The 15,218-nt window shown below is 36.4% G+C and overlaps 3 protein-coding genes across 5 annotated transcripts; 1 reads left to right on the top strand and 2 right to left on the bottom strand.

The window, feature by feature from the left end:
* Window positions 1-4,636: 4,636 nt before the first annotated feature.
* On the bottom strand, window positions 4,637-8,476 carry LOC115697510 (G-type lectin S-receptor-like serine/threonine-protein kinase At1g61490). 3 transcript variants are annotated; one of them, XM_061101649.1, is made up of 7 exons: window positions 6,628-8,476; window positions 6,422-6,541; window positions 6,149-6,324; window positions 5,853-6,060; window positions 5,528-5,771; window positions 5,162-5,315; window positions 4,637-5,080 (listed from the first exon to the last, which is right to left on the bottom strand). In XM_061101649.1, exons 1-7 carry the CDS (start codon window positions 7,961-7,963, stop codon window positions 4,751-4,753), a joined length of 2,568 nt encoding a protein of 855 aa, XP_060957632.1. In that variant the 5' UTR covers window positions 7,964-8,476; the 3' UTR covers window positions 4,637-4,750. The 3 variants fall into 3 exon arrangements, with proteins under 3 accessions (XP_060957632.1, XP_060957633.1, XP_060957634.1); XM_061101650.1 differs by having other exon boundaries at window positions 6,149-6,321; XM_061101651.1 differs by lacking the exon at window positions 4,637-5,080 and having other exon boundaries at window positions 5,174-5,315; window positions 5,524-5,771.
* Window positions 8,477-10,109: 1,633 nt separating this feature from the next.
* LOC115697807 (pentatricopeptide repeat-containing protein At1g33350) lies at window positions 10,110-11,947 on the top strand. The gene has a single exon (XM_030624940.2). The coding sequence runs from the start codon at window positions 10,143-10,145 to the stop codon at window positions 11,754-11,756; it is 1,614 nt and encodes a 537-aa protein (XP_030480800.2). The 5' UTR covers window positions 10,110-10,142; the 3' UTR covers window positions 11,757-11,947.
* A 293-nt stretch (window positions 11,948-12,240) lies between these two features.
* On the bottom strand, window positions 12,241-14,830 carry LOC115697806 (flocculation protein FLO11). The gene has a single exon (XM_030624939.2). The coding sequence runs from the start codon at window positions 14,828-14,830 to the stop codon at window positions 12,419-12,421; it is 2,412 nt and encodes an 803-aa protein (XP_030480799.2). The 3' UTR covers window positions 12,241-12,418.
* Between the last annotated feature and the right edge of the window lie 388 nt (window positions 14,831-15,218).

Here is a 15,218-nt window from a genome sequence, read left to right as displayed (position 1 = left end):
CCATTCTTCATATTCATTTCTTAGTAGTACAAATTGATTGTGACTAGTGGCAAAAAATATTCCGAGATTGGTCTGGGCCACATTTCACAAAGGGGTACCACTATCAGAAATGTGAAATTTTCACTATTTCGATTAAAACGATCGTTAGTGCAAGAAAACTAATTTTTCTCTCAACGTGTCCAAGAGAAAAGTGATGCACAACGGTCTTGGCTAGGCCCCGTGAAATTTCATGATCTTTGGAGATGTGTAGGTTGAGATTTTAACAGATAACTAACGAGTGTAAGAGTAAGGAAAAAACTTGTTAAAATTTCCCCGAAAAGAAGAATATTTTCAATTAGGGGGCCATTTCAACAAATTTTAACCCAAAACCATTCTTCATATTCATTTCTTAGTAGTACAAATTGATTGTGACTAGTGGCAAAAAATATTCCGAGATTGGTCGGGCCACATTTCACAAAGGGGTACCACTATCGAAATGTGAGATTTTCACTATTTCGATTAAAACGATCGTTAGTGCAAGAAAACTAATTTTTCTCTCAACGTGTCCAAGAGAAAAGTGATGCACAACGGTCTTGGCTAGGCCCCCGTGAAATTTCATGATCTTTGGAGATGTGTAGGTTGAGATTTTAACGGATAACTAACGAGTGTAAGAGTAAGGAAAAAACTTGTAAAAATTTCCCCGAAAAGAAGAATATTTTCAATTAGGGGGCCATTTCAACAAATTTTAACCCAAAACCATTCTTCATATTCATTTCTTAGTAGTACAAATTGATTGTGACTAGTGGCAAAAAATATTCCGAGATTGGCCGGGCCACATTTCACAAAGGGGTACCACTATCAGAAATGTGAGATTTTCACTATTTCGATTAAAACGATCGTTAGTGCAAGAAAACTAATTTTTCTCTCAACGTGTCCAAGAGAAAAGTGATGCACAACGGTCTTGGCTAGGCCCCCGTGAAATTTCATGATCTTTGGAGATGTGTAGGTTGAGATTTTAACGGATAACTAACGAGTGTAAGAGTAAGGAAAAAACTTGTTAAAATTTCCCCCGAAAAGAAGAATATTTTCAATTAGGGGGCCATTTCAACAAATTTTAACCCAAAACCATTCTTCATATTCATTTCTTAGTAGTACAAATTGATTGTGACTAGTGGCAAAAAATATTCCGAGATTGGTCGGGCCACATTTCACAAAGGGGTACCACTATCGAAATGTGAGATTTTCACTATTTCGATTAAAACGATCGTTAGTGCAAGAAAACTAATTTTTCTCTCAACGTGTCCAAGAGAAAAGTGATGCACAACGGTCTTGGCTAGGCCCCCGTGAAATTTCATGATCTTTGGAGATGTGTAGGTTGAGATTTTAACAGATAACTAACGAGTGTAAGAGTAAGGAAAAAACTTGTTAAAATTTCCCCTGAAAAGAAGAATATTTTCAATTAGGGGGCCATTTCAACAAATTTTAACCCAAAACCATTCTTCATATTCATTTCTTAGTAGTACAAATTGATTGTGACTAGTGGCAAAAAATATTCCGAGATTGGCCGGGCCACATTTCACAAAGGGGTACCACTATCAGAAATGTGAGATTTTCACTATTTCGATTAAAACGATCGTTAGTGCAAGAAAACTAATTTTTCTCTCAACGTGTCCAAGAGAAAAGTGATGCACAACGGTCTTGGCTAGGCCCCGTGAAATTTCATGATCTTTGGAGATGTGTAGGTTGAGATTTTAACGGATAACTAACGAGTGTAAGAGTAAGGAAAAAACTTGTTAAAATTTCCCCTGAAAAGAAGAATATTTTCAATTAGGGGGCCATTTCAACAAATTTTAACCCAAAACCATTCTTCATATTCATTTCTTAGTAGTACAAATTGATTGTGACTAGTGGCAAAAAATATTCCGAGATTGGTCGGGCCACATTTCACAAAGGGGTACCACTATCAGAAATGTGAGATTTTCACTATTTCGATTAAAACGATCGTTAGTGCAAGAAAACTAATTTTTCTCTCAACGTGTCCAAGAGAAAAGTGATGCACAACGGTCTTGGCTAGGCCCCCGTGAAATTTCATGATCTTTGGAGATGTGTAGGTTGAGATTTTAACAGATAACTAACGAGTGTAAGAGTAAGGAAAAAACTTGTTAAAATTTCCCCTGAAAGAAGAATATTTTCAATTAGGGGGCCATTTCAACAAATTTTAACCCAAAACCATTCTTCATATTCATTTCTTAGTAGTACAAATTGATTGTGACTAGTGGCAAAAAAAATTCCGAGATTGGTCAGGGCCACATTTCACAAAGGGGTACCACTATCAGAAATGTGAGATTTTCACTATTTCGATTAAAACGATCGTTAGTGCAAGAAAACTAATTTTTCTCTCAACGTGTCCAAGAGAAAAGTGATGCACAACGGTCTTGGCTAGAACCCGTGAAATTTCATGATCTTTGCAGATGTGTAGGTCGAAATTTTAACAGATAACTAACGAGTGTAAGAGTAAGGAAAAAACTTGTTAAAATTTCCCCTGAAAGAAGAATATTTTCAATTAGGGGGCCATTTCAACAAATTTTAACCCAAAACCATTCTTCATATTCATTTCTTAGTAGTACAAATTGATTGTGACTAGTGGCAAAAAAAATTCCGAGATTGTCCGGGCCACATTTCACAAAGGGGTACCACTATCAGAAATGTGAGATTTTCACTATTTCGATTAAAACGATCGTTAGTGCAAGAAAACTAATTTTTCTCTCAACGTGTCCAAGAGAAAAGTGATGCACAACGGTCTTGGCTAGGCCCCCGTGAAATTTCATGATCTTTGGAGATGTGTAGGTTGAGATTTTAACAGATAACTAACGAGTGTAAGAGTAAGGAAAAAACTTGTTAAAATTTCCCCTGAAAAGAAGAATATTTTCAATTAGGGGGCCATTTCAACAAATTTTAACCCAAAACCATTCTTCATATTCATTTCTTAGTAGTACAAATTGATTGTGACTAGTGGCAAAAAATATTCCGAGATTGGTCCGGGCCACATTTCACAAAGGGGTACCACTATCAGAAATGTGAGATTTTCACTATTTCGATTAAAACGATCGTTAGTGCAAGAAAACTAATTTTTCTCTCAACGTGTCCAAGAGAAAAGTGATGCACAACGGTCTTGGCTAGACCCCGTGAAATTTCATGATCTTTGAAGATGTGTAGGTTGAGATTTTAACAGATAACTAACGAGTGTAAGAGTAAGGAAAAAACTTGTTAAAATTTCCCCGAAAAGAAGAATATTTTCAATTAGGGGGCCATTTCAACAAATTTTAACCCAAAACCATTCTTCATATTCATTTCTTAGTAGTACAAATTGATTGTGACTAGTGGCAAAAAATATTCCGAGATTGGTCGGGCCACATTTCACAAAGGGGTACCACTATCGAAATGTGAGATTTTCACTATTTCGATTAAAACGATCGTTAGTGCAAGAAAACTAATTTTTCTCTCAACGTGTCCAAGAGAAAAGTGATGCACAACGGTCTTGGCTAGGCCCCGTGAAATTTCATGATCTTTGGAGATGTGTAGGTTGAGATTTTAACAGATAACTAACGAGTGTAAGAGTAAGGAAAAAACTTGTTAAAATTTCCCTTAAAAGAAGAATATTTTCAATTAGGGGGCCATTTCAACAAATTTTAACCCAAAACCATTCTTCATATTCATTTCTTAGTAGTACAAATTGATTGTGACTAGTGGCAAAAAATATTCCGAGATTGGTCCGGGCCACATTTCACAAAGGGGTACCACTATCAGAAATGTGAGATTTTCACTATTTCGATTAAAATGATCGTTAGTGCAAGAAAACTAATTTTTCTCTCAACGTGTCCATGAGAAAAGTGATGCACAACGGTCTTGGCTTGGCCCCCGTGAAGTTTCATGATTTTTGGAGATGTGTAGGTTTAGATTTTAACAGATAACTAACGAGTGTAAGAGTAAGGAAAAAACTTGTTAAAATTTCCCCTGAAAAGAAGAATATTTTCAATTAGGGGGCCATTTCAACAAATTTTAACCCAAAACCATTCTTCATATTCATTTCTTAGTAGTACAAATTGATTGTGACTAGTGGCAAAAAATATTCCGAGATTGGTCCGGGCCACATTTCACAAAGGGATACCACTATCAGAAATGTGAGATTTTTACTATTTCGATTAAAATGATCGTTAGTGTAAGAAAACTAATTTTTCTCTCAACGTGTCAAAGAGAAAAGTGATGCACAACGGTCTTGTCTTGGTACTATAACTGTAAGGAAAAAACTAACAAGTACTATATGTGTAAGGAAAAAACTTGTTATAATTTATTATGAACAGAAGAACATTTTTAATTTTTGAATTAGGGGCATTTTATGCAAATTTGAAGAGGCTTCGATGTTATTGAGAGGACTTTACCGAAGTAACCATAGTGACGATGTACATATTTATTATATATACTACTGTTTTTTTAAATAGATATTTACTACTGTTTTAGTTAGTATGTTTTATTGGATCAATACAATTTTTTATTTCTAGGTCAAAAAAAACTAATAAGTAGAAGATGAAATAAATATAAATTTAGGAGACATGAGAGGTTAATTTCAGTTAAGCCTACATAGTACATGGCTCATATGAAGAATGTAAGTGATGAAATTGTTGGACAAATGTGGCTTAGTTATAACAATAGAGATTCTCATTGAAAATAAATTGAAATGGAATTATGGAGTGGAATAATTTAGATTATTCTTTTATCGAGGTTCAACCATTGTCATAGTAGCAGAGCATCTAGTATTATTAGAAGAAGAAGTAGCAGTTTCTGAATTATGAGTAGTAATAGTAGCAGTAGAAGGTTGGAAAGTGAAAATAGGTTGTTTGGGTTGAGGTTGATCAAATATATGGTTGGTTAACATGGAAGCCACTTGTGCCATAGAAGGTCTATCAGAAGCAAAGTCTTGAACACAAAGAAGCCCAATATGTATGCATCTCATCATTGTTTCTGATGATTCATTAATACATGACTCACCCAATGATTCATCTACCAACTCAATTCCTCTACTTTCACTCCATAGTTGCCATGCCTGCACATTCATTCATCCATCATTACATTACATCAATGTACAATTACAATCTAGAAACAATTTCAAAATTCATTCACTCACATATGCAATAAGGCCTTGGTATTGCTCCTCCTCCCCCTTGAAGCTTGTGTTCTTTTTCCCGCTTATTATCTCTAGTATCAACACACCATAGCTAAAAACATCAGATTTCTCCGAAAAAATTCCTCTCAGTGCGTACTCTGGAGACATATAGCCGCTGCAATTCATTCATTCATGTTAATAAAAATTGAGTTCAATAACCTATTTGTACTATTTGAAAAATACAAAGTCCATTTTATCGTTTAACAAAATAGAAGGTCTAATTGATAACTTTTGCAAAATATGAAGTTCAAAATGATATTAAGAAAGGAAAGGAATAATAATAAGAAAGAGATATGATATGATGATAAATTGATGATGCTTACTTACATAGTTCCTACCACCCTATGAGTATTTGCTAGATCTAAGGTGCCCTCAAAAATCCTTGCTAATCCAAAATCAGAAATCTTCGGATTCATCTTTTCATCCAATAAAATATTACTAGCTTTCAAATCTCGATGTATTACCCTTAAACTGGAATCGCGATGTAGATACACAAGACCTCTCGCGATCCCCTCAATAATCTTGAACCGCGTGCTCCAATCAAGCTCAGCGCTTCTTCTTCTTTTATCATCTGAACACAAAATAACAAATTAACCTAAATAGTTAAAACTAAAACTTACATTGTTAAACATAAAGAGAAAAACTAACTAACCGAAAATGAAAGTATCCAAGCTCTTGTTGAGCATGAACTCATATATTAACAGCTTCTCCTCATTCTCAATGCAACAACCAATGAGCTTAACAAGATTTCTATGTTGAAGTTTGGAGATCAATATCATCTCATTCCTAAATTCTTCATCCCCTTGTGATGAGCTACTAGATAGTCTTTTCACAGCAACTTCCTTCCCATGTAATTCTCCCTGAAATTAATGCAAGCAAAACTCATTACTTCACTCACTCACTCACTCATTCAAAACCAAATGGAATCTCAATAAACCAATAATTGACCTTATAGACAGGACCAAATCCTCCTTGACCAAGTTTGTTTGCAATACTAAACCTGTTTGTAGCCATTGCAACACTATCCAAATCAAAAAAATGAAGCTCAGGTTGATCATTATCATCACCTCCTCCTCTCTTCAACTTACTACTTGTCCAAATCAAATCATTATTCATTGCAGCTGCTGCAGATTTCAAATAACAAACATACATATCAAGTAAAACAACATAAACATAATCATGAAGATGAATTAAGATGCAAATTGAATATCATATTCTTACCTTTTCTCTCATTACTATTTTTTCGCCTCTGCAAACACAAGACTACAACAACCGAAAATACCACACCAGAAACCGCTACAACAACTCCAACCATGATCTTAATCTTGTTATGATTATGTCCTAATTAAAATCACAAAACACACAACATTAAACAACAATAACAATAATAATAATAATGGTGATCAACAATGTTACATTGTACTTACCTGGTTTTTGTAGTGGCAGTTGTGATTCAGAACCCGAAAGGCGAAAAAAGAGATCATCTCCAGTAGTATTGGATTCAAACTGTGTAATATCAAGGAGTGTGTTTGAATCTGACCAAACCAAACACCCAATTCCATTGATGAATGAATAAGCTATGCAAGAACAGTTCTTCAAACACAATGCATGACATGAATCAATGGTGTTTCCACCATTTTCAATGTACTCATAGAAATCAGGAACACAAACCTCTCCAATCACACCAAACACATCACCATCACTCTTATTATGGCAAAGATTCAACTCAGATTCTCTAACACAACCGCCACTCCAATTCCCTTCACTCCATTCCTCCATTGATTTTGGCTTAAACCCTTTCAAACACTTACAGATTGGAGACTCAGTGATCTTACAAACCCCAAATGGTCCACAAATTCCGTACTGATCGCATTCGTTCTGACCTTGATAGCTAGCGTACCAGTAACCGCCGACTCTGTCTTTGAGCATGATCGTCACCATTCCGTCCGGCGAAAGCAAAACCTTGGAAACAACGGAATCGTTATACCCATTGTTGAAATAAAGGTAAGTTGTTCCTTCTTCAACCTCTTCAACAAGATTGTACGGACTTTTATACGAAGAACCCATTTCAGGTACGCCTGTGAATTTCAGCTTATCCCAAGGACCGCTCCTAGCGTAAATCTCGGATCCGATCCAAACCACTGCTTCCGGCGGCTTCTTCTTCGCTATACCGAAGCTGAAGTTTCCCGGAGACGGATCGGTTTCGGATTTCCAGGAAATGAGTTTGTAGTTGTCTCCGGTTTTGAGGTTGAAACCGAGGACTGAGCTTGGTAAGAATGTGTCTCCGGGGTTATGGAAGCTCTGCCATAATTCTGATCCTGAAATGGAGTCTTTGAGGACTAAGTTTCCATTGTTTAAGAGTATAGCTTGTGTGGTGTTTGATGAAATGTCTAATTCAGTTGACCAGATTACAGACGAGTTTTGATTTGATAGAAGCTCGAGATTTCCATTGATGGAGCTGATTTGAACAAGTGGAGAAGTGAGAGAGGAGAGTGGGTTTTCTCTGTTGGCAACCCATACAACTGAATGAGGAGAAGAATCTCCCTTGTACCAAATTCCCAGATACAAATTTGAAGAATTTGTTGGATTGAAGAAACCCAATTCGAAAACTTGGTTGGATGAGACCAAAGTTTGTTTGGGGGAGAGTGGTTGTGATGAAGAAGTAAGATTATTAGAAACTGCATATGTTGATGAACAACATAACAGAGTTACAAACAACAGAGTTAGAGTTGAAGAAGAAGAAGAAGAAGAAGGTGCTGCCATTTTTTAACAATATTAACTAACACTGCTTATACATATATACATGATGATGATGATGATGATGATGATGATGATATTGGTTTTTTGGTTTTACTTAGTGGAGCAGAGAAGAATTATAAGGGTTTTCTGGGTTCAAGGAAGGAAGGTAGTTTGGATTAACTCTGTTGATTTCATTGATGATGATAATATTATTATAAGAATTGAGTTGACCATTATGAAATTTTTATTAGTATTATAATGAAATTTCATGATATGAATGACAGCCAAGCCACCAACCAGTGCCCACTATGACTACGATGATGATCATCATAGATTGACAAACTGTTGAAATTTCATTCATGTTACACTTTGTCCTGAATCAATCATTAATCCTTTTGATTTTGATTATCATAGGTGGATTACATGTCAAGTAAAATGTAATGAATCTGATTGATTCTGTGTACTTGACATATTCATTCATTTAAACAAAGTTGCTTTCTTTCTTTCCTTTTTTTGTATTGATGTTTGGATGAAAGTGTCATAATTAAATACAGTGCATGCATTATTGGTAAGAAAGAATGAAACCAAAACCACACTTTTTAGCTATGAAGTTTCTCATTAATGAAGGTTTAGTTTAGTTTAGTGGGCTTACAAATGAATCTTAAGAGATAATGTAATTAAGTGGAGTGGTTGAAAAAATAGGATGAACAAAAAGTTGGCCGTAAAGCAAACAAGTGGTAGGTAGGTACACAAGATATTCACATTTGGCTATGGAAAATGTGTCATATATAAGGGATATTATTATGTTTCCGTTCACAAATTGAGACTTGGCTTAGAAATAGAATAGAAAGTCAAATGAATTTTCCCAAAACAAAAGAACCAAACACTGACTAGTACTATGTAATGTGGTGTGAAAATCCATGTTTCTCTTCTTCTTATATTTATTATAAAACAATAATATGACAACCCTTTCATGTTTTTGCCTTATTGTCATCACTCATCATCACCATCAAATAATAATAATAATAATAATAATGCACTGTGTGTACATACAATATTAATAAATACTAATAATAATATAATATAATATAATAAGATTGATCACTCTTATTTAGTTTTTATGTATTGTTAGAGATATTTTCACTTATTGTACGGCTATTGCAATGTTTAGTGGTATTATATCACCGCTGTTTTCTAGGCATACTTATAATTAATGATATTATCTTGCAGTTCTCAAGTTTATCTTGCTGGTGGGTCAGATATGATAACACGGTTCAAAATTTACACGAGAGTTGGTGAATTTGAATTTTCCTTAAATGGGTTCGAATCGTATTAGAATTGATTCGTCTAACCCATTTAATAAACTGATCGTATTCAGGTTGATGCAGTTAACACTTAATCTATTAATAACTTATTTAAAGTTATTTTAGTTCTTTAATATGTTATAAATGGGTCATAAACATATTGAATATGTCATAAACGTGCAATTAGTTGACATATTTAAACAAAATATACTTATAAATAAGTTACAGGTCATCTTGTGTCAACCCGTTTATAATTAAGTCGTGTTCAAATTGTATGACACCATTATTAACGAGTCCCAACACAACACTTAACTAACAGCCCTTTACTCAATTGGTTTAAAAAGGTCGTTTTCTGTTTTCTAAAATATATAAACATACAGTAGAATCTCTATTCAAGAATACACTTGGGACTAAGCAAATTATATTCTAATTGAGAGGTTATAACTAAATAGAGTTACACTAGGAAAAAAAATTAAAATACTAAAAAATATCAATGTAACAATAATAACAATAAATAATTATTAATACTATATTATAATAGAATTGTTTTAAAGTAAATATAATGTTAATACATATATTACAATTTGGAACAAAATTATTAATTTTATGTAAATAAATTTACGAAATATATGTATATATTTTATGAAGATATAATTATTCTTATAGAGGTATACTTTGTTAATACGGGACTTAGAAAATGTATAACTAATTACAATTTAGAGGTTATTCTTATTTACAACTGGCCCAAATTAAGACTTGATATTTTTATAACAAATTAGAGGTTATTCTTGAATAGAATATTCTTAAAACAGGTTCTACTATATATATATAAATACTAATAACTATAATAAGACAATAAGTAACTAACTTAACGGTCATCAACATTCATAACTAAAAAGATGAATGAATACGTATTGGAAAAACTGGGAAAGTGCAGTAACCTCAACCATCTTAAACAACTTCAAGCCTTTCTCACTCTCAATCCCCATTCCCATTCCCAATCCCAATTCTATTCCTTCAAGCTTATCCGCTTTGCAGTCATCTCTCTCGCCGATCTCTCCTACGCTCGTTCCATTTTCGACACTCTCCACTCTCCAAACGTCTACATTTACTCTGCCATCATCACTGCTTACGCTTCTCACTCACATTCCCATTCCGCTTTTGATTTGTTCCGCCTTATGCTCAGAAGGGGAGACCCTGCGGCTGCCCCCAATCATTTTATATATCCCCAACTCTTGAAGTCTTTGCCCCAAGCAGCACCTCTGCTCCACACCCACATTCTCAAATCCGGTTTTGGGACCAACCCAATTGTGCAGACTGCTCTTATCGACTCTTACTCGAGGAGATTCGATGTCGATGTTAGGGATGCAAGACAGGTGTTTGATGAAATGCCTGACAGAAATAGAAATGTCGTTTCTTGGACGGCTATGATTTCGGGCTACACTAGAGTTGGAGATATTGACAATGCGATACTTCTCTTTGAGGAAATGCCTGTTCGTATTCGAGACGTGCCTTCATGGAATGCTTTGATTGCGGGGTGCACACAGAATGGTTTCTTTCAGCAGGCCATTTCTTTGTTCAAAAAAATGATCTTTATCTTGGGAGATGATCATCATCATCACCTTTGTCTTATTGGACTGAAGCCCAACCATGTTACCGTTGCTTCTGTTCTTTCAGCTTGTGGACATAGTGGCATGCTCAGGCTTGGAAAATGGATTCATTGTTATGTTTATAGAAATGGGCTCTTACCGGATTCGATTCTCTCCAATGCGCTAGTTGATATGTACGGGAAATGTGGCAACTTGAGAGAGGCAAGGATGATTTTTGACATGACCTCGCCAAAATGCTTGACTTCTTGGAATTCCATGATCAATTGCTATGCTCTACATGGTGAAAGCAAGAGTTCAATTAGTGTGTTTGAGGAGATGATACGATTTAAAGATCGTGATGTGTCAATTACACCTAATGAGATTACTTTCATTGGCTTATTTAATGCTTGTACTCATGGAGGATTGGTTGAAGAAGGCATTGCTTATTTCGATATGATGACTAACGTTTATGAGATCAAGCCTAAAATTGAACACTACGGCTGTTTGATAGACCTTCTTGGTAGAGCTGGGCGATTCGACGAAGCCATGGAGGTTGTAAGGGGAATGGAGATGGAAGCTGATGAAGTTATGTGGGGTTCTTTGCTGAATGGATGCAGAATTTATGGCCGTACAGATCTAGCACAAATCGCAGTGCAAAAGCTCATAGAGATTGCTCCACACAATGGCGGTTATGTGAGTATGCTGGCCAACATATATGGAGAATTGGGGAAGTGGGATGAGGTTCGAAAGGTTAGGAGGATGTTGAAGGTTCAAAATGCCTATAAAACTCCCGGGTGCAGTTGGATTGAAGTCGATGAACAGGTTTTTCAGTTCTACTCTTCTGATACAGCTCATCCTAGAATAGAAGAAGTTTACAGCATCTTGGAAAGTCTAACTGGATTTTTAAGTTTAAAATCAAGTTAGAATAGCTTTATCTACTTTCTCATAACAACAAAGTATGTTATTTGTAGTTTATTTTGTAGTCAAAAATTTATTTCTTTTCTGATGTTGAAATATGTTTAATAAATACACAATGAAAGTAGATTTTTAACAGTACTTAATTTATTTTATTGATTCATGAAAGTAGAAGTAGTACTAGTGAAGTTAAAGTTAAAGCTTGGACTAAGTAATGTTCATCATCCCCATTCTCAGTTTCAAAAAGTTAAGAAACATTTTGCGGAGTAACATAACTTAACATATACGTACTGGCCATCATAAACTATCTATGTATGTAACCACCAAGCACTTCTAAGCTTCAATCTACATACCCTTTACAGAGCTGGCCCCAATTTTTATTCTCTTTTTATTTTTGCTCAAAACGACAACAAAAGGAACGATTGCTCATTGTGTTGTATAGTTTTATGTCTCTTTCTCAGTTTATTAAAATCTGGGTTTTGAAAGACAGGTATGCAGTGGATAGCCTTTTTTCTCATAGTATAATAGGCAGAGCCAGACCATCTTAATTGTCTTGCATTAATGTCTCATGCACTCACCAATCTTATTGTAAGATTTTTATTATATACAGACATATTTTATATGAAGCTTAGATTACATGATCAGCAGATGAGTCTTCGTTGGATACATGATTAGAACTCTTCCCCTACATTTTTCTCCCCACACTTGTAGCGACAACCATGGCGCCGAGGCTTTTCTGGATCATCTGAGTCGCTTGGTTCCATGAAGAGACCTCTGAGGCATCGTCGTCTGACATTGGGTTCATGAGTAAGCTTCTCAGAAGGGGTTATTGTAACTTCAGCCTTGCGGGTTTGCATGGAGCTTGATTTACCCATCGACCTGACTTCCTCAGCAATGTTTTGAGAGTAAGTTAGTTGAACACCTGGATTTCTTTCTTCGATTGAAGCATTGAAGACAATGGAGTTGTTGACACTCTGTACATTGTTGTTAACATAAGCTTTTGGTGAAGGAGCTTCTCTTTTCATTTGGTCTGTGTGCCTCTCTCCTCTTGAGCTTGCTTCTCCATCAGTGGCAGTTTCAGTTTCAGGGCTGTCATCAGGGTTAGATTTATAGCCCCGATGAATGTGAACTGATGCTTCCTTTTTAGCTGGTTCAGAGCTCATGTGCATTGTTGCTCCTCTATTATCACCAGTTAAGGTAATGACAGTGACTGGCTTTTCATCAACTTGGGATCCACTTGTGAGCTTTTGAACAAGCTTAGACATGCCTTCTCTAATCTCCTTCTGTAGAGGAACTTCTTCTTCCTCTGTGGTCGAAACAGGCTTTCGAAACTCTGTTGGATGTGATGACTTGCCAGCTTTTGTATGGTTTGCAATAAAACTAGTGGTTGTTGTAGTCTCCTTTCTATCAGAAGTTTCTTGCTTTTGTTGCCTTTTTGGTGCTTCAGATGGAACATTGTGTACGTCCTTGGTGGTGTCCTTTTCAGAAATTGGTGCTGAAACATGCCCATTGATTGTTTTCTGGACTGGCTCTTCATGAACTGCCTTGTCTGACTTTCCTTCTCTGGGATGTTCAGCAATTTTCTTTAGTTGTTCAGGTTTCTCTAATTCAGGTAGGGGATTCAAATTTGACTTCTGGGGTGGGGCAGCAGCTACCTCGACAACTTCCTTAGAAAGTACTGACCTTGTTGTTGCCATAGGCATTGGAACTTCTTTCTGCTCCCTTTGGACTGGAACATCTTGAGGGGTCTTTACCTTTTTAGTTTCTGATGTAATTTTCTCTCTCTCTGGTTCTTGCTCATAAGCTGACAATTGAGCTTGAGTTTTGCCTTGCGATTTCTCAAGAGAAGATGGAGATTGAGACACAGAGCCAACCTTTGGTTTTTGCTGAGTAGCTTTCCCAGTTGGAGAAGAAACTTCCAAATTAGCTATCCGGGCATGCTGAGATGTTGGGGATTGAGATTGAGGTGACTTTCCCGATTCTGGTTGAAACTGAGAAGCTGCACGAGATTGGTAAGGAGAAGCAGCATTTGCCTTTGATTTGGTGTCTCGTTGTGGAGGTGACGTTGTGCTACTTTGAGTCCTTACTTGAGGTGGTGACTCGGGCTTGGAACTAAGTTGAGATTTAGCTACTACATGGGATGGTGAAGAAGTTGATTGGGAAGCAACTTTCGAATCCTCAACTGATTGAGGTTTGATAGATTGGGAAATGGCTTTTGGGGACTCAGCTGTAGTTGTACTAGCTGACAACAATTGGCTTTTACCATTTGTGGTAGGTTGTGTTACTTTAGAAGACTTGGTAGCTGCACTTGATGGTGATGGTGGTTTGGAAGTTGATTGGGAAGTTGTTTTTGTGGACTCATTGGAACGATATGGTGTTTGGCTTTTGTCTGTTGTTGATGATGGTGTTTCTTTTCGGGGTTCGTTGGCCACAGGAGATGGTGTTCCCTTTGGAGACTTAGTGGCTGCAGGAGATGACGGTGATGGTGGTTTGGAAGTTGATTGGGAAGTGGTTTTTGTGGACTCATTGACTAGGCGAGATGATTTTTCTTTTGGAGACTCGTTGGGACGATATGGTGTTTGGATTTTGTCTGTTGTTGATGATGGTGTTTCTTTTCGGGATTCATTGGCCACAGGAGATGGTGTTTCCTTTGGAGACTTAGTGGCTGCAGGTGCAGGAGATGATGTTTGAGCTTTAGCTGTTGTTGGGACAGATGGTGTTTGTTTTGGTGACTCAGTTTGTGTTTGAGATTTGATTGTTGAGGCAGAAGATGTTTCTTTTGGAGATTCATCAATGATAGCGCGAGATGGTGTTTCTTTTGAGGACTCGGTGACTACACGAGATGGTGATGGAGATGATGATTGAGGTTCAGCTTTGGGAGGTGGTTGAGGCTGGGAAGCAGCAGGCTGAGCGGGCACCCTGCCAGCAGGTCTAAACGCTGGTCGAGAAGCAGGTTCAGATGTTGTTGGTGCTCTCGAAACAGCATCTAACGTGGGACGCAAGCGTTGTGTTTGTTGCTCTGTAGAGCGTTGAGGGGCTAACCAAGGTAGTCTAAAGCGGAATGGTTGTCTTCGGTCTCCCATTATAGATTAGATAGATGATTTGTGATGCTATTGATTATTTGTTATGGAAAGTGGTTGATTTTTCTTTGTATCATTTTGTATTTTGATTCGGAATGTGTATATATATTATATGCATGCATGCACGCATGCATGCATGAATAAAAAGAAGAGTAGATACTTTAGAAACATGAATACATAAGACTTTAGACTCTAATACCTTTCTTTGTTTTGTCTTTCAAGGGATAGGAATATATTCTGACAGAATTTACTTCATTTACCAGATTAGCATCTCATCTCTCATCTCATTTCGTGTGTAAAATTATATATATTATTATAAAAATAAACACATAAATGCATACAAAAATGGTAGCCCTTGGATTGGATTGGATTTGTCTTTTCCCAACCCCAA

This window comes from Cannabis sativa, chromosome 7 (genome assembly GCF_029168945.1).
Source record: "Cannabis sativa cultivar Pink pepper isolate KNU-18-1 chromosome 7, ASM2916894v1, whole genome shotgun sequence".
Classification (NCBI taxonomy): domain Eukaryota; kingdom Viridiplantae; phylum Streptophyta; class Magnoliopsida; order Rosales; family Cannabaceae; genus Cannabis; species Cannabis sativa.
This window is presented reverse-complemented; position numbering and strand designations above follow the sequence as displayed.

Bases quoted from the DNA above. Each gene is read 5' to 3' on its own strand.
- LOC115697510 (XM_061101649.1), bottom strand. From the start codon at position 7,963: ATGGCAGCACCTTCTTCTTCTTCTTCTTCTTCAACTCTAACTCTGTTG. The intron at 6,061-6,148 runs GTCAATTATTGG...CATTAATTTCAG, and splicing joins GATTTGGTCCTGTCTATAAG to GGAGAATTACATGGGAAGGA. The intron at 5,772-5,852 runs GTTAGTTAGTTT...TTTTGTGTTCAG, and splicing joins CTTGGATACTTTCATTTTCG to ATGATAAAAGAAGAAGAAGC.
- LOC115697807 (XM_030624940.2), top strand. From the start codon at position 10,143: ATGAATGAATACGTATTGGAAAAACTGGGAAAGTGCAGTAACCTCAAC.
- LOC115697806 (XM_030624939.2), bottom strand. From the start codon at position 14,830: ATGGGAGACCGAAGACAACCATTCCGCTTTAGACTACCTTGGTTAGCC.